Here is a 22707-nt window from a genome sequence, read left to right as displayed (position 1 = left end):
TATATTTGGAAAGAGTCATACTCTAAGCCCCTTCAGTTTTGTTGCTTTAAGGACATTCCACAGGAAACTATCCATTCAAAAGAAAAAAATTTCCCAGGATATTTTTCTAGGCAGTCCTTGAAAAGAATACTAAGTTAGTTGTAAGTTAACCTCCACATGCCTCAGATTGCTTCTTTGAAAAATATGGATGTGAGGATTAAAGGAGGGAATGTGTGTTTAGTGTCAAACCTAGTGTTTCAATGGTGTTAGCTCTCTTCCGCTGAGCCTTCCTCCTCCTAGTTTTTCTTTCTTTCTTTGGCCTTGAGTGTGTAAGGCAAGTGCTGTCCTTTTTTGTTTCTTCTTTTGTTTCTTGGTATCAGACATTAAAAACCAGCAGAGCTCAATCACTGAGCCATTTCCCCAGCCTCTCTGCCTCTTTATTTTTTATTTTTGAGATAAAATCTTGCTAAGTTGCTGAGGCTGGCTTTGAACTTGCAATACTCTTGCCTCAACCTCCCCAGACACTGGGATTAGAAGCTTGCACCATTGCACCTGGCTTCCTTTTCATTTTTAATTCATCAGAAATAGCCTTTTTAACACTCTCAGACCTGTTACTATACAGAGAAATGGCTATTTCCTCCCCAAACTACTCTTTGCTATAGTTTTGAGATGATTAAATATCAATATATAAAATAATCTTTAGATATTGCAACAAGGATGTGACCTTGAATAACCTAAAAAATGATAGGTCAGATGAAGGGAAATCTATTCAGTTTTTATACATCATTGGTCGTGCCTTTCTCTGTTTAGTACTTTATTCCCTTGCCTTCTTTGACACCAGACTCTCTGGGTTTTCATTCTACCTCTTGAACCAACTACTTTCTCTTTCATATGCTTATTCTCTTCTGCCCTTCCACTTGAATGTTGGGAGCCATAGTTGAATCTTAGTCATTCCTCCACCCTACTACATTTTCCTCCACTAAACAATTTCATCAATGTCACTGACTACAGATCCATGATCCATATTTAGATCAAGCTAAATATCTCTGAGGTTCAGATACAAAGCTCTCCCTATCTAGATGATAGTTCTACTTGGATGTCTCAAAGGTACCTCCAATCCCCAAGTTCAAAACCAAACTCAGGCTATCAGATTCAATGTGCTTCTCTTCTCATGTTTGCTGACTATAAAAATGGCACCCTTTATTTAGCCAGAAGCCTATAAGTTGTGCTCCCCACCCACATGTTTGTTTTTAAATTCATCTTTAACTCACATCATTTTTATCCCCCAAATGGTTTCTCTAGTTCCTTCATTTCTATTGCAAACCTCTCAGACTCTTAATGACCTCTCTCAATACCTTTTGTATCTTTTCCTGCTTGTTTTTTTTTTTAATAAAATGAATAAAAACACATACTTTAACTACCAGTACTACTACACTTAGACTAGTCAGTGGATAAATGTACAAACAAATGAATAAATAAAAATGACTGTTGCATCTCTAAGTCTCTACTCCAAGGAGGCAATCGCTTTCAGGTCTTACTAGGAAGTTACACCATAATTCTAAATAATGCACTTATATTTGCCTTTTTTTTGATTTTTTTTAGAAAAGTTATTTTATTCTTTCTCATGTAGAAAGAATAAAGCTAACCCAATATTATTGTGTCACATTTTTTTGTTAAATTAATATTTAGTATTTTTGTTTTTAAGATTATAGATTGAATGGTTTGGAATGTTTCTTTTCTTGCACAACTTTTTGTCTTACCTGGAACTAATGATTGCTTCCTTTTTACATTAGCTTAACTTGCTATAAACCTATTGCAATTTCAGCCCCAAACTAGTGAACACAAGTATCCACACTCTGAGATGCTCAAGCATATCTGGTGACCTTCGATTTCATTTTCTTCTGGGAGACTTCCTTTCTCAGGTCCTCTCTGTCTTCCTGCTCTAATATACACTGGTTGCTCCTTTTTCCTTCCCCACCATTTTTATCCCTCTCTGATTTTAGTGAGTATTTTTATAAGACTCCATTTTATTTCCTCTACTAACTATCAGTTATATGATATGAGATTCCAAGAAATTGCAATACACATTTTAAACTAGTCTAATAACACTATATTGCTTCATGTGTAGTGCAGGTACTGTGCATCAAAGTATTTCGATTCTTCCTTCCTGACCTTTATCATACTGCTGTCATTCATTTCATTTATCTGTATGTTAGAATCATTCTATATATTGTTACTATTTAAACAACTGTCTTTTAGATTACTTAAGAAAAATAAAATATTTTATTTTACTTTCATTTATTCCTTCCCTGATGCTCTCACTTTCTTTATGTAGCTTCAAGTTTCCACCATACTATTTTTTTCTTTTGGAAGAACTACTAACATTTTTTTTTTCAGATTCAAATTATTGGTAAGGAATTATCTCAGTTTCTGTTTGAGAAAGTCTTCATCCTTTGCTATTGAAGCATACTTTCACAGAATCCTAGGTTGGTGACTTTTTTCTCTCAGTATTTTTAATATTTCACTTCATTATCTTCTTGCTTGCAAGGTTTCTAATGACAAGTCAAATATAATTCTTAATCTTTTTCTCTGTGGTTAAGTTGCTTCTCCTCATCTCTGGCTTCTTTTAATATTTTATTTTTATCTTTGGGTTTTTTTGGCAGTTTGAATATGGTATATTTTTGTGTAATTTTTGTAAGTTTTTTTTGGTGCTAGAGATTGAACCTAGGGGCATTTAACTACTGAACTACATTGCCTTTTTATTTTTATTTTGAGACAGGGTCTCACTAAGTTGCTGAGAGTCTCACTAAATTGCCAAGTCTGGCCTTGAACTTGTAATCCTCCTGCCTCAGCCTCCTGAGTTCCTGGGATTATATGCCTGTGTCACGGGACCTAGATTTTTGCGTAATTTTTGGCTACTTATCTTCCTTGGTATTCTCTGAGCTTTCTTCCAGTGTGTTGCCTGTTACTATTTTGGGAAAATTCTCATTTATTTTCCCTTCAAACATTTCCTCTATTCCTTTCTCTTTTCCTTCTGGTATTACATTCACCCTCACATTTACCTTTTGAAATTGTCCCACAGCCCTGCTTTGTGTCCTGTTCACCTGTCTTTGGGCTTACTGATCTCCCCAGCCATGTCTGGTCACTGATGAAAACATCAAGGTGTTCTTCATTTCCATTTTAGTGTTTTTGTTGTCTAGAATTTCTGTTTGATTCTTAGAGTTTCCATCTCTCTGTTTCCATCAGCCCTCTGTTCTTGTGTGTTAATCCTTTTTTCATTAAAGGCTTTAACATCTCAATGATAGTGATTTTAAATTCTGTCTGAAATTCTTACTCCTGTGTCATATATTATATGCTGCATCTGATTCTGTTGCTTGTTTTACCTCTTCACAATCTTTTGTGGTATGCCTTGTAACTTTTTGTTGAAAGCCAAACATAACGTACAGGGCAATAAGAACACAGGTAAATAGGTCTTCAGTGTGAAGTTTCATTCTAACTTGGTTAGGAGTTGGACTTAGTTTGATATCTATTCTAGCTGAAAGTGTTGGAGGACTTCGAATTCTTCCAATGCCCTTTTTTCCTTTTATTCTCCTTTTGACCTTGGAATTAAGAGCTTCTCTTCAGAGATACTGTCTCTTATATCTCTTTCAGCTATAACCTAGTGATACTGTACTAGGATGATGGTAAGGTGAAGGGAAGTGTTTTATAATCTTACAGTTAAATTTCTGTGGTTTAGGGGTCCTGTGTCCCTGGGCTGTGAATTCTATGAGTGTTTCTTAGCTTTATTTTCCCAGTGTAGGTGAGATAGGAGGTCTAGAGGGAGTTGGAGGGGTAAATGCTTTTCTTCCATATTAGATAAGGCTAAGCAAAGTCCTTTTTCCTGGAGAAGAGGATTCTGTTATGAAGCATCCTCTGGGCATGTTTCTTAATGGCTACTCTCCTTCTTTCTCTACCAGGGCCTCAAGATGATCTCATCCGGGTTTTTCCCATGAGAACTTGGTGGTATTATTGGAGGTAAAACTAATGAAAGTGTCCAGACCCATAAGACAGTGGAGAAGTCAGGAGCTTCTCGCACGCACTCTAGACCACACTCAGCCTCCAGCAATTCGTTTTAATGATTTTTAATTATTATTTAAGTATTGCTATCCATTTATGGCTCCAACGTCTATTACTTTAGATAAACAGATCTAAGCTCTGGCTCTGGATTTGCCTGCTTCTCTGTATCAGGGGTGGGAATTTCCCTGATGGGTTCAAGAAAACTTTGTTTTTTTCCAGAAGTTATGAGTAGCTCTTTTGATACGAGGCAGTTTTCCCCTAGAAGTTTGCTCTCATTTGCATAGGAGCTCTAGATTTTTGGGATTCCTAGTTTCTTTCTTCTTGGTAGGTCTCTTATTTTAGTGGAGTATCTCTAATATCTTTTTAGGAAAGAATGCATGGGAGTAAAGTTTTTAGACTTTGCATTTGAAAATGTTTTTATTCTACCTTCATGTTTGAGTCATATTTTGTCTGGGCATAGAATCTCAGGTCAGAGATAACTTTGCTAAGAGTTTTGATATTCTATCCCCATTCTTCCAGTTTCCAATGTTCCTTCTAGTAAGTCTATTGCTGTTGTGACTTCAGATCCTTCATGTATGTGTTTTCTTTTTTAATCCTTCATGTTTTTCTCTTCCTTGTTTTCTAAAATTTTACTTTTTTTTAACCTTTATGTGGGTCTTTTAAATTCATCATGCTAACTCCTTAAAGAAATCTCTAATTTTAGAAATTTTTTTAAGTATGACTTTGCAAATTTTCTGTTTTTTTCTTTTTCTGAGATTCAGATGTTCATTTTTATGCTTGAGTCCATAATTTATCATCATTTTAATTGTGTTTTTTTAAAATTTATTTTATTGGCTCTTTCCTCAGCTTTGTATTTCAACCTTTTTATGAATTGTATTTTTTTTGTTACCATGTTTTAAATTTAAAGAACTTTTGTTTTGCTCGTCTGAATATTCCTCTTGTTCTTACTTCCTGGACTGTCTCTTGTTCTGCTGACAATATCAATCAATAATAGTTTTTAATGAGATTTCTTATCTTTTCTGAATTATATAGCACACCCAAGGTGGTGTTTGATTGTGTGTGTGTGTGTGTGTATGCCTTTCTTTGCTGTCCCTACTTTCTTTTAAATTTGTTTTTTAATTTTTAGTTGTAGATGGACGCGATACCTTTATTTTATTCATTTATCTTTATGTGGTGCTGAGAATTGAGCCCAGGGCCTCACACATGCTAGCCGAGTGCTCTACCAGCGAGCCACACAACCCCAGCCCCCCCTACTTTTGTATTGGAGATTCTTTTCAATTTTCTAGGGATCTTTGACTCCTTTCCTCACATTTAAGTATGAGGCTTGAAAACAGGCTAAGCCTCTGTTTGTGTGGGTAGAGCACGTGTGCGGAAAGGCAGGCTTGGTGTCAGGCAGGGATACAACAGGGATGAATCTGTAGGTCTTCTCTTTTGTGCTGGTACATCTCTCTAGAGAGTTAACTTCCTATTTCAAACTAGATTGGTGGATGAGATCTAGAAGCTTCTCGGTTCTTTTTAAAGACTTTCAAACAAAACTTTTACTGTGTTTCATTCATTGTTGCCACCTGCAGAGTCCCTAGTTCCTCTAATTTCTAAGCCTTTCTAGGCTGTGTAGTACAATTTTGCTTGGCTCTTGTTGACTTGCTCATAGGCCCACCGGAACCCCCTCCCATGCAAATACACATATGCACCCGCATGCACACGTGTGCACACAAGCACAGCATCACCAGAAGGCCCAGAGCTTTCTCCATTCCTATAAAGCAGTCGTCACTCATTCAATCATTTTCCTGTTTGTGAACTTTTTGATATCAGTTGTCTGCCTTTGTATCCCTTCCTTGTCTCTTGCTCTTGTGAGTTTATTCTTCTTTTCTCCTTTACTGTCTTTAGAAGGGTCCTAATAGTGGATGGAGATAAACAAATACATTTATTCAGATAAACTATATTCAATCTTTCTCCATCTACAACTTTCTCTGCCCTGGTGCTTTAACTAATTTGGGAAGTCATGACTTCATGATTTTGTCTCTCCATTCCAAAATTCATTTTGGCAAGAAAATTTTAATCTCAAGTTATTGATAATTTAATTTAAATTTTTTTTTTGTGTGTGTGTGTGTGCTAGGGATTGAACCCAGGGGTGCTTAACCACTGAGGCACATCCCCAGTCCTTTTTATTTTTTATTTTGAGTTGCTTAGGACCTCGATAAATTGCTGAAGCTAGCTTTGAATTTGTGATCATCCTGCCTCAGGCTCTTGAACCACTGAGATTACAGGTGTATACCACCATATCCAGCTTTACTTATTTTTTTAATGAGAGACTTCTTTCTGTGTGACTATTAATATTTGTCTTCACGTATGTTTGTACTCAAACTAGCTTGTAAATGACTGTGTCACATTCACTCTGATCAGCTTTCTCCATTTCAGTCTCTCTGTTCACCTCAATGAGTGCTTCTTTCTCTCTGTTACAATTCTGTAGTGGTTCTGCCTCTTATGCTGGCTGATGCCTCAACTCTAATATTGCAAAAGCTCGCATCAAGTTTACCTAAAGAATAAGGTAGCACGTTTTTACTGGTTCAATAGGTTACTTACAAAGGCAAGTAATAGTTTTTCAAAGAGAGAAAAGTCTTTAGTGCTTGTAGGACCTTTTATGAGCTGCTGAATGTTTGTGGTAGACAGGATAGTGATAATACAATATTATCAAGGGAGCATTTATATCAACATTATTGCATTTGTTAGGACTAAATACATTAGAATATTCTTCCTTCCACACTTACATTGTTCTAAAAGAAGTTTGGGGACATTAGTAAGATAGTAGTCATGAATTACTTCTGCTGATTATCATTTAGGTGTGTATTTCACAAGAACAAAGTGAATATTATTATTATTACAAATGTGGGGAAAAGAAAGCTCAGAGTTTCTCTAATAGCTCAAAACCCAGAGCTAGTAAGTGACAGAAATGAAATTTGAGCCAGTCTAGTCTGATCCTAAAGCTTGGGCTCATTTTGTGGGACTCCTGCCTCTATTTTTTTTTTTTTTTAGAGAGAGAGAGGGACAGAGAGAGAATTTTTTTAATATTTATTTTCTTTAGTTTTCAGCGGACACAACATCTTTGTTTGTATGTGGTACTGAGGATCCAACCCGGGCCGCACGCATGCCAGGCGAGCGCGCTACCGCTTGAGCCACATCCCCAGCCCCTATATTTTTCTAATAAACACTTACACAGTTTTTTTTAAATAGTTTTTTAGTTGTTGATAGAACTTTATTTATTTATTTATTGTTTAAAAAATATTTTTTAGTTGTTGACCTTTATTTATTTTATTTATTTGTATGTGATGTTGAGAATCGAACATAATGCCTCACACATGCCAGGTAAGTGCACTACTGCTGAGCCACAGCCCCAGTCCCTCACTTATATATAGTTTTAAGTGCTTTTCAGTCCCTGGGCAAAACCTGTTTGTGTCCTCTAACTGCATTTACAGCAGAAGTATAAAAGGATACCAAAGCCATTTACTAAAAGTCATATAAGTCAGGTAAATAGATTTAATTTAAAATATTAACACTTGGGTATTTAACACTTTGCCTTAAACAGTGCTGCATTATCAATGGTCTAAGCAAATTTGAGCCTGTAAATTTTATACACTCAAGTAACAATTATTTTTGAGTATGTTATGTTGTCAGGTCTGAGTTGGTACTTGGAGGAACATAACTAAAATAAAATATTGTTCTTGTTCTTCCCCAAAACATGTAGATATGACATGTTGTGTCCTAATTTATATTAAAAACACAGGCTTGTCACTTGATATTTGAGATCAAATACTCTTATTACTCAGTGGCTGAGGCAAAGTTACATATGAAAAATGCTTGCAACACAACACAACTCATCTAAGTGTCTAATCAATTATCAGAGTCAGCAAATTCTATATGCATTTAGAATAGGAGGTCAAAGAAAACAGGAGGAGAAACTACACATGTTTGTTGAGTTCCTACCCCATGAAACTGTAGTTTAGGTGGTCTGGAAACACATCACTGAATGAGAAATTCATGGCTAATTGGCCTGGCCTTGAATGTTGCATTGGATTTGTATGGAGAGAGAGAAAAAATACATTCCAGGCATATGGATTACAATAGTGACAGAAGTGATCCCTCTGGCACTTAGAAGGGTGAAGGGAATGGCCTGATTAAATTTGGCATTCATACAGTGTTAGTCAACTTTCCATGGCTGTAACCAAAATACCTAACCAGAATAACTTTTTGAAGAAAAAATTTACCTTGAACTCAGTTTCACAGGTTCAGTTCCATCGCTCTGGGTCCAAGATGAGGCAAAACATCATGGTGGTGGAAGAAGATGGGGGAGGAAAGTTGTTCAGTCAGGATAGCCAGAAAGCAGGAGCAGGTGAGGTGGGGGGGGGGGGCGGAATCCAGGGGACAAGATGTAATCTCCAAGGGCCATACTTACTTCCATCAAATGAATTAATCAGCTGATGAGATCACAGCTCTCATAATCTAATCCTTTCATCTCTGAACATTCCTGCATTAACACAGTAGCTTTGGGGGGACACTTCACAGCCAATCCATGCCACATGCTAAGGAAAATCAGGGAATATATTTGAACTGCAAAGAAGGGCAAGAGTCAACAAGAAAGGAAAACAGCACATTGCATTTAATTGCCACACAAATATTTCCCCATTCAACACAATTATTATTATAACCTTCATAAATGTAATATATCTTATTTTCGTTTGTTGGCTTGTTTTATTTACTTCACAAGTATCCTTTGGACTTGGGAAGAAAAGAGAAATTGGGATGGCTTGTGTTTTATATAAAATATAGGGGGAAAAGTGGTGAGTGATTTATCCAAGTTCTGGCAACTGAAGAAGTTTCCCTTATTCCCCCTTCTTCCTCTCTAGAACTAAAGAGGGCTGGCTGGTTACTTTGTAGGACTTGAGGTGATCTTCATTTGAAAGAATCTCTTAAGCTCCACTGTGGTAAGATGTAGCTTTGGGATTTCAAGATTTCTTTTGTGACTATGGATTGACCTACGTAGGAGAGAGATTTCTGGGGCATGCTTGCCAATGGAGGGCAGTGGGTCATTGTCTTAAGAGAGCACAGTAGTGTTGAGGGAATGACACACAGTCATTTGGTATCCTACTTCGTGTTTGGTAAATAACTTTGCACCAAGTTCTCAAGTTCCACCTCTTGGTTGAGAAAGATGCTAGAAAAAGGCCCAGGCCGCCTAGCAGTCAGTGTAGGCTGTCTCAGGCACTGGAGCTTCATCAGCTGAGCAAATGGAATACGGCCTTGCATTTTGGTTTCGCGATGACTAAGCTGACCGGGTGCGCTGGCTGCAGAGTTTCTTCTTTGTCCTTGCACATTTTATGCTTGACAAGATGCTTAAGCAAATAGAATAGGCAACCGCTAGGAGGTACCCGAGATATGTATTTGCGGTTCCGAAGAGCAGAAATGGCCAATACTGGCTCTCTGGGCTAGGCAGGTCCAGGCGAGAGGCACTCTTCCAAGGTCTAGGGAGCCGTGAAGCTTATTCGGGGAGCGAGAAGCACTGCTAAGAATAAACAGTCCTTTAATCTACAAGACCGAGGAAGGGAACCCTCCTCCGAGGCATTTCACGTCCGAGGTCTGCGTGCGAGGGCACCAGCCGCCTGCTTATCTGGATGCAGCAATGTCTTTCCCTGCAAGGCCGAGGCGAGCACCGGGTGTGCACGCACCTCCATATGCGCGCGCTCGCTCGCGCCCGTGAGCATCGGGAGTGGGGAGTGTGTCTTCGTGTGTGTGTGTGTGTGTGTGTGTCCCCGCGCGCAAGCGCGCACGGAAATTGGGATGTCTGCTAGATCTGCGGCTACGGGACCGGTTAATGGGGTTAGGGGCCCAGGAAGGAATAAATCTCCTCTGGCTTCCGCGCGACTCGCTGCGGGTCAATAACCAACCACTTACAGAAGGGTGACAGCAGCAGCCCCGACCCACTAGCCGCGCATCGAAGGGCTGGGAATGTCAGCCAGTTTCTGCCACACTCGGGGAATATATATGTATTTTTAAGGGAGCTGCTGTTTTTATTGTCTGCCTCTATCTCCAGAGAACAAGGGCAAGAGAGAAGGGTGCGCGCGCTGGGCGAGCTTCGCGGATCTGAACTGGTCGAAGGAGGCAATTTTGCGGGTGGGGGAGGGCGGGGGAGACCTTGATTTCCACCAATCCCGGGGCGTTTGTCTGCGAAGTCCGGGGCGCAGCGGAAGGCTGCGGCGCGCGGCTGAATTAACTGATGAGACCGAGTTCTTTTCTTCTCCGGGAGGGGTGGGGAGCGAGGGTCCTGGCGGATGAGGCCGAGAAGCCAGGGGCAGGATAGCGGTCCCGGGCCGAGGTGGAAATTTCCAAGGACTTGGCGCGGCGCGGAGAGCGCGTCTGGGGGGGTGCCTGGCGGCGCAGCAGCGCAGGAGGCGGGGAGAGGCGGCGAAGGGCGAAGGAGCATCTCTCAGAAGGGGACGCCGCTGCGAGCCAAATGTCTGAGAGCCAGCCGCGCCTTTTCTCGGACCCTCGCGTAGGGCTACTGTGATGCTATAGAACTGGTAGGAGCGACTCGCTGCCGCCGCTCTCTCGGTTCTTGGAGACCCCCAGCGCCCGCCTTCTGCAGGGAACGACCATGACTGTAGCTCGTGACTTATCTGCCGGCCACTTCCCGTAGAAAGAAATACTGGAAAAAGTTGCATTATCAGAAATCCTTGTGCTGACCTTTGGGGCCGTGGGGGCCGAAGCAGTGTGCGTGCCTGTGCAAGCAAGAAAGCAAAAGGTGTGTGTGCATGGGGGGCCGGCGGTGGGGGCACCCTCCGCTGCCACTGTGCCTAACGTTATACTGAGGCTCCGGCCCCCATCCTTGGGACGCCGGGGCTGCGATGAACCCCTGCGGGCAGGCCCGGCGACACACGTCCAGAGGGGCCATGGCCATACTGGCGTGGAAGTTCCCGCGTACCCGGCTGCCGGTGGGAGCCAGTGCCCTCTGCGTTGTGGTCCTCTGTTGGCTCTACATCTTCCCAGTCTACCGGCTGCCCAACGAAAAGGAGATCGTGCAGGGGGTGCTGCAACAGGGCACAGCGTGGAGGAGGAACCAGACAGCAGCCAGAGTCTTCAGGTACTCCTGCCCTTGGGGTCCTCCCCTCTAGCGTCCTTTCCTCCCGGTGCGCTGAGGACAGGGTCCCCGACAAGGACCGTCTGGCAGAGGCTTCCCTTTCTTCCAGGCTTTCTTGTTCCAATCCCCTTTGTGCTGTTCCCGACTTGGAGACTAGTTAGGGTCTATTTCCCACCCCTTACCCCAAGAGAGGTACAGACACCTGCTTTGCCTATGTAAAGACTATACTCATTTCTTCCCAAGACTGAGTTGTAACAATTGCCCATAACTGGTGGGAAGGACGACCTAGGATAACTTAGTCCTTTGTACTTAATAAGAATTTATTTCTTGGGCTCTGAAGATATTTGAAGCTAAAGCGAACTAGAAGCAGGTAAGAAGTGTCTTCCCAAGGTTAGGTGAGCAATTCGTGGCATAAATCAATGCAGAGTGATGGGAAAACCTTGGACAGTGAAAACATGGACACCCGCTAGGTTCCCCTTTCTTTGCGCAGTGTACCCAGGGCAAATACAGAGCACTTGCTGACCTCCTACTAAGAGCCAGAACTGTGCAATTGTTATGTTGAAATCTCAACAACTTTCTAAATAACGGATATTTTCACCTCTTATGGAGACCACAAACTGATTCTTTGGAAGGATGAGTTACCCAAGGTCATTATCTTTGAAGAGTGAGTGCTGAAATTTTCAGCACTTTAAAGCTTCAAAGCTCCCAGCTCCTTTTCTTGGCTTAGACATGTGGATACTTCTGGAAGATGGGAGATGTACTTTAGATAGGGACTTGAAATCAGAAAACAAAAGACCAAACCAGGTTGGAAATCAGCACTCTGTGTGCCTAGTAGTTTCCCCTCCTTTGGGGGAATTTTAGTGTAAGGCTCTGAAAATAAGTTCCTGGCAGCAGGAATAATGTAGCTAGCTAGATGAAAGAAAAGACAGAGCTGCCTTCTTCTGTCTTCCCCAGCAGAGGGAACAAACTGCTTCAATCACTGGGAGGGGTCCCTTTCCCCTTCAGTCCCTAGGGCTGAAGATGCTGAAGTTGGCTCTTATGATTGTGCGGGTCTGAGTGAGGAGGGCTTTCCTCTGCTCTTCAGAGGATGGTTCTAGCCAGGTGAGAGCCAATGTAAACATTTTCACTGCATTACTGACAAATGTCCAGAAGCGTCTATACATTTTTAAAAAAACTTTTACAATATATGGTTCCTCTCTGTCTCAGGCCTGCTCCTGGAAAGGTCAGAGAGATGATATAGCCATTTCTTCCAGAGGAAGGCAGCTGAGTTTTCCTTAAATGGGAAGGAAGACTCCTTTCCCTTTGTAACTTTACCATCATTCAGTTTTAAAAAATAACCCTACTCTCCTTAAAAGTACATCAGGGTTAATTTTCTCTCGCCTTCACAATATTGATTGTTGGACTGAGAAGCAGGCAAAAGGCATAGCACCTAGCAATTCTTTTCTCTGAAGACAGGAAGCACTTTATTCCAAGTAATATACAGAAATGAGTTAAGAACTTCCCATTGGTTTGCAATGAAAGGGCCCATTTTCTTTATATATAGAAGGAGAAATAATGAAGCTCTGTTCAAGAATAGACTCTTTTTAGAGGACACAATTAAGTGGAAAAGGCTTTCTATTCTGATAAATACAGACTGATGGTTGCTGAGACACATTTGATCCTTGCTGTCTTTAGCCTGGAGTAATCTTCAGTGTTCGTCATTTAGTCTGGTTTCTAGATGCGGAGAATTACTTATTAAAATTCAACACTATAAAAACTACCTAAAAACACATCTCTCAAAATTAGTGTCTGTAAAACTCTGAAAGAGACACTATTGCCTATTGGAAAGAATCTGAGCTTCAGGTTAGAATCCTGAATTTGTACATTGCCTGTGCCAGGACATGATAAAATGCAGAATATCTTTGGCAAGTTACCCTCTCTTTGAGTCTTAGCTTTGTTGTCTATAAAATAAGGATAATGACATCTGCCTTGCAGGGTTGTCATAAGGTTTAAAAAAAAAACAGTTGATGCCAAGTGTCCAGTACATTGTACCCAGAAAATGTTTGTCTTAATAATCATTAAAATTTCCAGTGTATGTTACAACCTAAATAAGGACATCTGGCCTTTTCATAAGAATTTGGAATATTTTGCCTGTTGAATTTATAGAGAAACAATATCTGTCCATACCTACCCTACCTAGTCACATCACTTAATTAACAGAGATAGGAGTTTTGAGAGATAAGTTTCATATTTGTTTTACTTTGAATACTTATTGAGATTCATTCTTTTAAACAGCTGAATTACTAGCATATGGGTTGTAGTATATGTCTATTAAGTATCACACAGGTCAGCCAGAAGCATTTATTATATTAAGGTATAACTTTGGCAAATGAATATCTTTCTCTAGTTTGAAATATCTGCACAAATAGAAATATATGTAAACAATTATACAATGTGTATGTGTGGAGATAGATGAACATTTATTTATAAATTGTGCAATGATGTCATGTGTATGTACACATATATAGGTGTGTGGATGCAAACACACACACACAGAAATACTTCAGTTATCGATCAGTTTAAGTGATCAGATCATGCTACATATGTGTTAGGCAGGGAGGATAGGAGTGTATGGATGGAAGACTGCCCCCACTAAGTGAGCTTCGGTCTAACTAGGGGCTGATCGACAAAAACAAACAAACACGCATGGGGAGTTGAAGTATTTCTTAATGTTATGAAGACAAAAGAGTGTTTTTGCCAGGATTTCAGATTTAAATTTATAATTTTTTTTGCAGTGCTGGGGATCAGTCCCAGGGTCTCATACATGCTAGACAAGTGCTCTGCCCTTGAACTACACCCTATCCCCTTCAGATTTCATTTTGCCATTTGTACTTCCATTTAAATCTGTGATTTTCTTCTTCTTCTAGCCCAGAACCTATGTATTGACTTTTCAGATGAGAACCTAGCAGACTGCATAAGAAATGGCAGTAAGAAAGTCACAAAGCTGCAAGGGTTTGGAACTAGATAGGAAGTTTGCCTAGTATTCACATAGTGATAGAAAGATTAAGGCATCAGTTAACTCTAAAGCAAAGCTTTCATATCTCTTGTTGCTTCAGATCGAGTAGTCAAGTAGTGTGGGAAATGCCAAATCAAAGCACCGTTTGCTTATCCCATTAAACCCTTACCCATTTCTCCTCCTCAGAGAGGAACCTCAGCTTGAGTATATTTGCAAGGCTTTATTTTTGGCATCAGACATGGCAACAACAATGGCAACAGTGAAAGCCACAAATTGTTTAGGACTTACTATCTGTCTGGCACTGTAAGTGCTTATATGTATTGTCACATTTAATCTCCACAAGAACTTTGCATAAACGGGTATTATCCACATTTATAAAGATAGACATGCCCTAGTCTCTGCCACCAAAGGATTTACAATAGTCCAATGAGATTTACTATAATCCCATATTGGGATTATATATTGGTTATATATTTAATCAAGTGGAAATAGGCCATCAAAGAAAGGCAGCATGGCAGAGTGAAATACTTAGAGAACTGTTAGATCATGGTTGGATTTCTGGTCGTGTCCCTTTCTAGTTATATGATCATTGGTGAGTTCAACTCTCAGAGTGTGGATTTTCCATTTACAAAGTGGGGTTTGTAATAAAGCCACTTGAAAGCATACAGAAAGCACCTAGAGTGGTACTTGTCGCATCTCTGTGTGATACAGGGCCACTGTAGCCATAGAAATGTGAGCCAAGTGCTGGGCAAGTTCGTAGAACATGCCATTTAATTCTCCAGGGAAAGGAAATGAGAGTTCAGAGAGGAGGTGGTGTTTATCCTAAGCCTTATAAGGATAGTGTTAAGAGGTGAGGGTGAAAGGGTGTTCCAGGCAGAGAGAACAGCAAGGGTGAAGGCAGAGAGGTTTGGAAATGCTGGCACATTACCTGTGTGGAAAGTTATCAGGTCACCCATGGAAACCTTGGTAGAAAGGTTGGGAGGTAAGAAGAAGCCAGGTCCAGGTCCCAGTCTCTGAATGTATTTAAGTGATGGCTGATGAGAAATGGACTAACATTCAACTATTCAGCGGGTACTGACTGTCAGCTGTCAGCAGGAACAGCACATTACTGTTACCAGTAGATCTGGGGACAGGGAATTAGGGATAATTCAGGAAAGTGATTTTTAAAAAAAATTTTGTTAACTCAATGGGTGGTAACTGTGTCCAAATTCTCAACAAAATACTGCTATAAGTTGTTCCGTCTTCACATGGCTTCTTTTCTTTCCCTACTTTTCAATCCATGGATGTTAAAAGCTTCAGATGTTGTCACAGCTGCCCTGGTGGCAACAGAAGGGCATTAGGGGCAGATGGGGTGAGAGGTAGGTGCGAGGTAGGTGCAGCTTTCGTGTATGTGAGCTGTAAATTTGGTGTTTCTAAGTTAGAGATTTGTGGAGTTTACTTTGAAACAATAGATTAGGAAAACAACAATTTAAGAAGCTTTGATGTTTAAGAAAATTAGCTATGATTATGTGGCATATTTACAAATGTGGAAAAAAACTTTACCAATGATCATAATAGCACAAATCTATCCATGACATTCATAGGACATAAAGTGTGTCAGGCCCACTTCTATCACTTAAATATGTTTTCTTCTGTCCCCAGAGCAGTTCTCTGATGTAGGTTTATGGTACGTTCCTTGTTATAAATGAGGATGTGGAAGTTCAGAGATCCATAAACCAAATGATGGAGTTGGGTTTCCAGCCTGGAGCTATTCAATTTAAACCTCATGTTTGCTCCCTGATAATCTTGGGTAGATGACACATTGTTGCACGTATCATATATGATCTGGCCCTCATTTCTTTTCCTCCAACATCATCTTTCATCACTTTTCCTTTTTATACTTTAGTAATATCAGACTCATTATAGTTCCTGAAATAGGCCAGACTGTCTTGATTTTGCTCATTTCCTCTTCCTGGAATTCCTTTACTCCGAGGCCACTTTTTCCTGCCCTTCCCCTGGCCAGTTTCTGCTCATCTCTTGACAGCGCATCATGGTGGATAAGAGCAAAGGCCCAAGGTTAGGTGTCCTCAGATCTTTATTCTACCACTTGTTGGGCTCTTGAGCAAGTTGGCTTTCAGCGTTCATTTCCTCAAGAAGGGTGGCTTCTTGTAGGATTGCTACAAGAATAAGATAGGTAACATGTTCAAGAATGCTTAGAGCTGTTTCCAGCATACGATTAGTACTCTATCCATGCGAACTCTCCTCCCTACCTAGAAGCTCCTCTTCAGTTTATTTATGCCATGTACATATTATTGCATTTCTTGCTTTTATGCAGAATTACAACAACGGTGTGTCTACCGCTATTACTGGAGAGGATTCTGGGACTGTGGTAGTGAACGTAACAAAATTCTTGCGTGGTTGGAATTTATAGGATAATGAGAAGAGTCAGACAACAAACAGAAAAATATCCAAATCTCTAGTAGTGGCAGGTGCTTTATTTCATGCTGGGTTTAAAGTATTGGTTTATTTGTCTCTTCCTGCTAAATCGTATGCCAGCTTCTGCTACCACAGGGACTGCAGCTCATTCATTTGTGCACCTCTGTAGCCTCTCATGGTTCCTGGCACACTTAGTTTAGCTATCACATGAATGAAAGTTCTAGAAAGGCATGGAACCAGATGGTCAGTGAGCAGATATGTAAGGAGACCCTGCTGTGTATCCAGCACTGTGCGTGGCAGTACGAGACACCAGAGGAGGAAAAGAGCCATTCCTCTTCAGCAATTTCCTCATCCCAATGCTTCTGTCCTTCTGAGCTGGAGAGTCTTGGTTGTGGAAAGCTGTCCTGTATGTAGAGAATGTTCTTGTGCGTTATAGAATCCCTGGCTTCTGTCCACTAAATGAGCCTTCCCGATAGGTCTTCAGACCTAGTGTAATTTCCCTCGGGGGTCAGAACTGCCCCTGGTCTAGAGTCACTGATCTAGAGTAACAAAACCCATCCAGTTGACAGGACTTAAAAACCCTGACAATACATGCAGTTCATAGCTGCGTTTGAAAACTACGCACTGTAAGTGCTTTGACCAGAGATAGAAGGTGTCTGTGTAGGAATTGCCCCCTCCCAGAAGAGCAGTGAATGAACTGTGCCCGGTAGAAGGTCTTGGTTAGGGAATGGTCATGAAGGGATGAATTTTAGGATATTAGCTCTGAACAGCTGCCTCCATTGAAAGTTTATGTGACAGGTGTTTCTGTCAGGGTCCTGTCCTTAAGCCTTGGCAAACATACTTCAAGCTCTGTGCCTTATACTTTTGGGGGCTCTCTTAGCTCTTCCTGAGTCTCGGCACTTTTCAGTGGTATCAATGAGGCCTTTCTGGACACTGGAATTACCTTCCTAAATGACTTAAGCCCACTTCTACAACCTGCCTGCCTCTGTGGGGGCATTTCCTGTCCTTCCCTCTGAGGGTGGCTTGCCCCTCTGGAGTGCAATCTTCCATCCAAGGAATGGCCAAGGGATGTTCTCCAAAGGAGGAGAGGCTGTGCAGGGAATCTGGATATAGGGTGTGGGGTCCACATGTGAAGATAGGGCTCTTCTGTGTTCCCCAGGTTCCAGAACCAGATTTGCCAAGTTTGAGAGGTCTAAATTTGAACCTGGCATTTCAGATTATCATGCAGTTATATTTGTCCAGAGAGGAGGATAGAAACATATTTTGTCTGTTTCTGCTTTGATTATAATTCCTAAATATTTAGATTCACTTTTACTTTGTCTTTTGACTTGTACATGGGGTTTGTTAAAATACCTTTGGTTTGTACCATACAATCAATATTCCAGTGAAATATTGCAGTGGGCTTTTTTTTTTTTTTGAACTTGAGAGCCTATTAGTCTTCATTTAAGAGAGGAGTGTTTTAGGAAAATGGTTAGATCAATTGAATAATTATTTATGTTAGTTTAGAGTATGTGGCCTGTTTATCTTTTGACAAGGTTGTGAATCATCATGGAAGTAATGCTGACTATATATCATTAACATTGCCTCTTATAATCGAGTTGATAGGTTTTTGGTAAAATACAATAATTTGTAGATTTTCATTATAAGTTGACTCTATTGGGAGCTGTGTGACAATGGGCAAGTTGCTTAACCTCTCTGTACCTTTGCTTTGTCACCTGAAAAATGACAAAGCAAAGGTATATGCTAACTCACTTCATGGGTTTGTGATTACAATAACATCAAAGCTAGAGCCATCCTCATCTGGCTGGGTGAGATGACAGGGAGCTTATTTCTACCTGGAAAGGCACTGGATTTGGGGGCCCCTGAGAATCAGGTTCTGATCCTACTTCTGTCATATATAAACTTGGTGACCTTGAACAATATTTTGGCCTTTCTGAGCCTTAGTTGTGAGTATCAATAGTTACTTTGGGAGGATTAGGTCTGACTAATTGCTAATTATTAATCCATAATGAGGAGAAAAGCCATGTCTTGGGAAACATTCTGTGCTATAATTGTACTGTCATTAAAAGCATCTCTGAAAATGAAACATGACCTCATGACATGCCCTCCTCTTCCACAACATCAGTACCAAGGGTGCTGGAATGTGTCCTGCAGGATTTTAAGGAAGAGAACCGAGCCTGGGGACCACCTGGCCATGCACTCATTCAGCCACGTTTCCTGAACGCTCACTCTCCAGCAGGTGCTGGAGACACAGTGATAGATATGAGACAGGGTCCCTGACTTTATAAAATCCAGTCTATTCCAGCGACATGAGTTAAATCAATCAGAAACTGAGTAATGTGGGGTTCCGAGGGTTAGAGTTTGTCTGTTTTGGATAATTAACTACTTTTGGAGCAATGGATTGTTTTCCCTTTCTGTTGAACTGTCTTCTAGCTGTGGCATTGCATGAGAGGACCATAAGGGCTGTCACTCTTTTAATTAGGTGCCAGGAGGAAGCTGAAATGATTCAGAGCCACCCATCGCCCATTTTTCAGGGTTTTAGTAACAGGACACACTGCTAGAGATTCCAGGTGCTCCTAATAGGGTCCTTTAAATAAAAGCGCTCATTTCAATTATTGACATAATAAATATATACATGATTTTATGCCCCAATGTTCATTTAAAAATTTTATAGCATGACTTGTCTGGTTGGGGGATAATACCTATTTACAATGGAAAATTTTAAAATGCAGTAAAAAAAAGGAGCGGGAACTCCCATAATCCCAACAGAAGTGCTCGTTGTAAATACTGTCCCATGTGTGTATTAATTTGCATGTGTGTATGTTACTACGTTTTGTGTCTTTTGGACATATAACTTTATTCTATTTTATTCACTCAAAATTACCTTGCTAGCATTTTCTCATGTAATTTTTAATTGTGATAAAATAGCTTTCTGATTTTTATTTTGGAAAATAATTATTGTGAGGTTTTTTTGCAACATGATACCATATGGAACAAATTACTTTCTTAAAAAGATTATTCATGCTACTGACAAATTTGCATATTATTTTTTTTCCCTTAAAGATACCTCCATGTAACTGGTGAATAGCTGAGTGTAGAAAAATAAAAAGACCCTTTAAAGAGGTCTGCTTTTTCATAATGGGCATCTCATAACAGGCATTTCAGGGGTAAAAGCAACACTTTTTTTTTAAAGGTAATTGATACTTAACAAATGTCACTAACATTTTAGTATGATTTTGCAGACATTCAATGCCCTCTGTGTGTGTAAATAAAACAAAACTATTATGAATTTGATAGTACACTACTTTTTTTTAGTAATAGTATCTGTAGATCTACATAATCACCCCCCACCCCCAGCATATTTCTTATCGGTCCATTATCGTTGAACATAATGGTGGGATTTGTTGTTACATATTCATTATAGCATCCCGTTTTAATGGCTGTAAGATTATCTATTGTGAGGATTGATGAAATTTTAATCACTGTTTTTGGATATTTAGATTATCATAGTTTCTCACTTTTATAAATAATGATGTGATGAACATTCCTTTGTGTGTATCTTGAACACTCACCTGTTTATTTTCTTAGTATTAATTTTTATAACTAGTTTCTTGACAGTTTTGTTTTCATTGAACCATCAATTCTTATAACTGGCTTTTGTTGTTCTTAGAAAATCCCAGAGTTTGGCTAAGGCTGGATTTGGGATTTTTCCCCTTTCAAAGGAATGGATAGTGATTGCATAAATGCAAATACACAATGATTACTAACATTAAATGATGAAATTCCCCCTGGATGAATTTTCAAGAGGTCAAGGCAGCTGAGAAAGGTTCCCATGACTGGAGGAGCTCTGTGGCAGAGTCCCTTTGCAGAACTTTGTGGAGACATGCCATAGGAACTCAGGTAGGGCAGCAGCTCGCATCTCTGCACCCTTCATGGTTGTCCTCTTTATTACGGTGCTGCTGATGGTTAGCATGGTTCCATCAACATTTAAAAAGCAATGCCTTAAAAATACCACTTCCATCATTTTTATAGGGTTTAAGCAATTAAATAAAACTATTTGAAGAGGAAAATGAACTTTTACTTTATCATAAGGTTGAGATTTCAAGGAAGAGAAAAATGTCTTGAAGCAGAAGCACTGTGTTTGGTGACTCTGTGATTTTTGTTGTCATTCTCCTATTGATTAGAGGTCTTAAGCATGAATCGGGAACAGATCCTGTCTACCTGGCGGAGGATGCAGGTGGGATAAAAGGACAAAAATCTCATGATGATGTCTAATTGGGTCAGCATTTGGAGGTCGTGTATTGGTGATTGTGATGCCATTGGCCTCCACCATCACTATCCTGTGACCTGCTCTTCTGCACCTGTATGAAATGACTATCTACTTTGTGTCTCTGGTGTTTGGGGACCAGAAATTGAGTCTCATATATGTTTCTGATCACAGTTGTTATGGTTTGGATGTGAAGTGTTCCTCAAATTCTCATGTGCTGAAGTGAGCGGTCAGTCTCCAAGGCAGCAGTATTCAGAGGTGGGGCTTTTAGGTAATGTTGACAGGATCATGAAGACTCTGACCTCATCAGTGGATTAATCCATTTGATGGATTAGTAATTGGAATGGGGGGCTGGGTTGTAGCTCAGTGGTAGAGCACTTGCCTAGCATGTATGAGGCACTGGGTTTGATTCTCAGCACCACATAAAAAGTAAATAAATTCAATAAACATCCACCAACAACTAAAAAAAATTAATTGGAATGGATTGTTGGGAGATAGAAGACACTGCAGGAGGCGGAGCCTAGTTGAGGTTACTGGGGCAAGGCCAGGAAGACGGTATTTTCTGTCCTCCCCACTTTCCTGACTGCCATGAGCTGAGCATCTCCTCTGCACCCTCTTCTGCTGTCATATTCTGCCTTCTGCAAGTCCAAAGCCATTCAACCAGTCAACCGTAGACTGAAACCATGAGCCCAAATCAGTCTTTCTCCCTCTAGTACGGACTATTGTTCGGTCCCTAGGTTGTTTTTCTTGGGTGTTTGTCATAGTGATAAGTTAACTGAATACAGGAGTCTTACTAAGTGTCTAATAAATATTTGTTGCATGAATGAAAATGAGATTGTCCAAAAGCCCAGCAGACAGCTTAATACTTCTAGGGATTGTCTTGTTTGTTTATTGCCTAATGTTAAGGCTATGTAAAACTCACTGCCAATTTACAGATTCACCCCTTCCTTCAATCTTTTGTTCAGCAAATATGTATTCAGTGCTTTCTATGTGCAGAATACTGTGCTACTTGCTGAGAGTATAGTGTTCAACCAGGAGGGGCCTTGTCCCCATGGAACATGCAAGTACCCAGCGCATGTTACAGAGGAGCAGCAATGTTCTCCAGTCTCTCAGATATTTTTGTTGTTGTTGTTTGTTTTTGTGGTACTGGGGATTGGACCCAGGGTCACTCTATCACAGGGCTCCATCCTCAATCCTTTTTATTTTTTTGTGGTGCTGGGAATTGAACCCAGGGCCTTGTGCATGTGAGGCAAGCACTCTACCAACTGAGCTATATCCCCAGCCCCTTTTTATTTTTTTAACAAATAAGTTTTTAATAAAACAAGACACTAAGACTGGCCTTGAACTTGCGATCCTCCTGCCTCAAACTCCCATTGTCATTGGACGATGATAGACTGTGCCACTGTGCCTGGTTCTCACCTTTTTTCACGGAAGAAAAAACAAACACAGGATTATGTTCACTTTTGGAATTTAGCCATTTATGTGTGTATTTGGTACAGTCCAGAAAGGGCCCAAGTGTCTCCTCTGGCCCATTCGATGTTACGCCTGAATCAAGATTGTGAGGCAGGAGGTCTGGATTAAGTATCCCAGTTAGTGGTCTAATGTCTTCTGACTCTTGCTAACCTACACAACATGTGAAATGTTAGAGAGAGAAAGCACTTTAAAACATTGCTGGAAGATACATGAGCCCATGGGGGAAAGCAAAGCTCAATTACTGGTAGAATCAAAGCGCCTTAGTGGCAGACTGGCTTGGATAGGATTGCACACTTTGTAAGCAACTCTTCTCAATCTGACCAGCCACCCTGGCAGTAATAAAGGAAAGGAAGGGGAGGGCTGGCTGAGACTGTGAAAGTTCTGAAATGAGTGTTA

General features: G+C 40.5%; 1 protein-coding gene across 1 annotated transcript in view; it reads left to right on the top strand.

Annotated features, from left to right (window-relative positions):
• Positions 1-10552: 10552 nt before the first annotated feature.
• St8sia1 (ST8 alpha-N-acetyl-neuraminide alpha-2,8-sialyltransferase 1) overlaps positions 10553-22707 on the top strand; it is a 137022-nt gene continuing 124867 nt past the window's right edge. The window contains exon 1 of the mRNA XM_015498303.2: positions 10553-11164. Within this exon, the coding sequence (XP_015353789.1) occupies positions 10929-11164 (236 nt within the window). The 5' untranslated portion in view covers positions 10553-10928. The remainder of the gene's footprint in view (positions 11165-22707) is intronic.

The sequence above is a fragment of the Marmota marmota genome, unplaced genomic scaffold, assembly GCF_001458135.2.
Source record: "Marmota marmota marmota unplaced genomic scaffold, marMar, whole genome shotgun sequence".
Lineage (NCBI taxonomy): Eukaryota > Metazoa > Chordata > Mammalia > Rodentia > Sciuridae > Marmota > Marmota marmota.
Note: the sequence above shows the minus strand (reverse complement) of the source record. Positions and strands in the feature narration are given on the sequence as shown.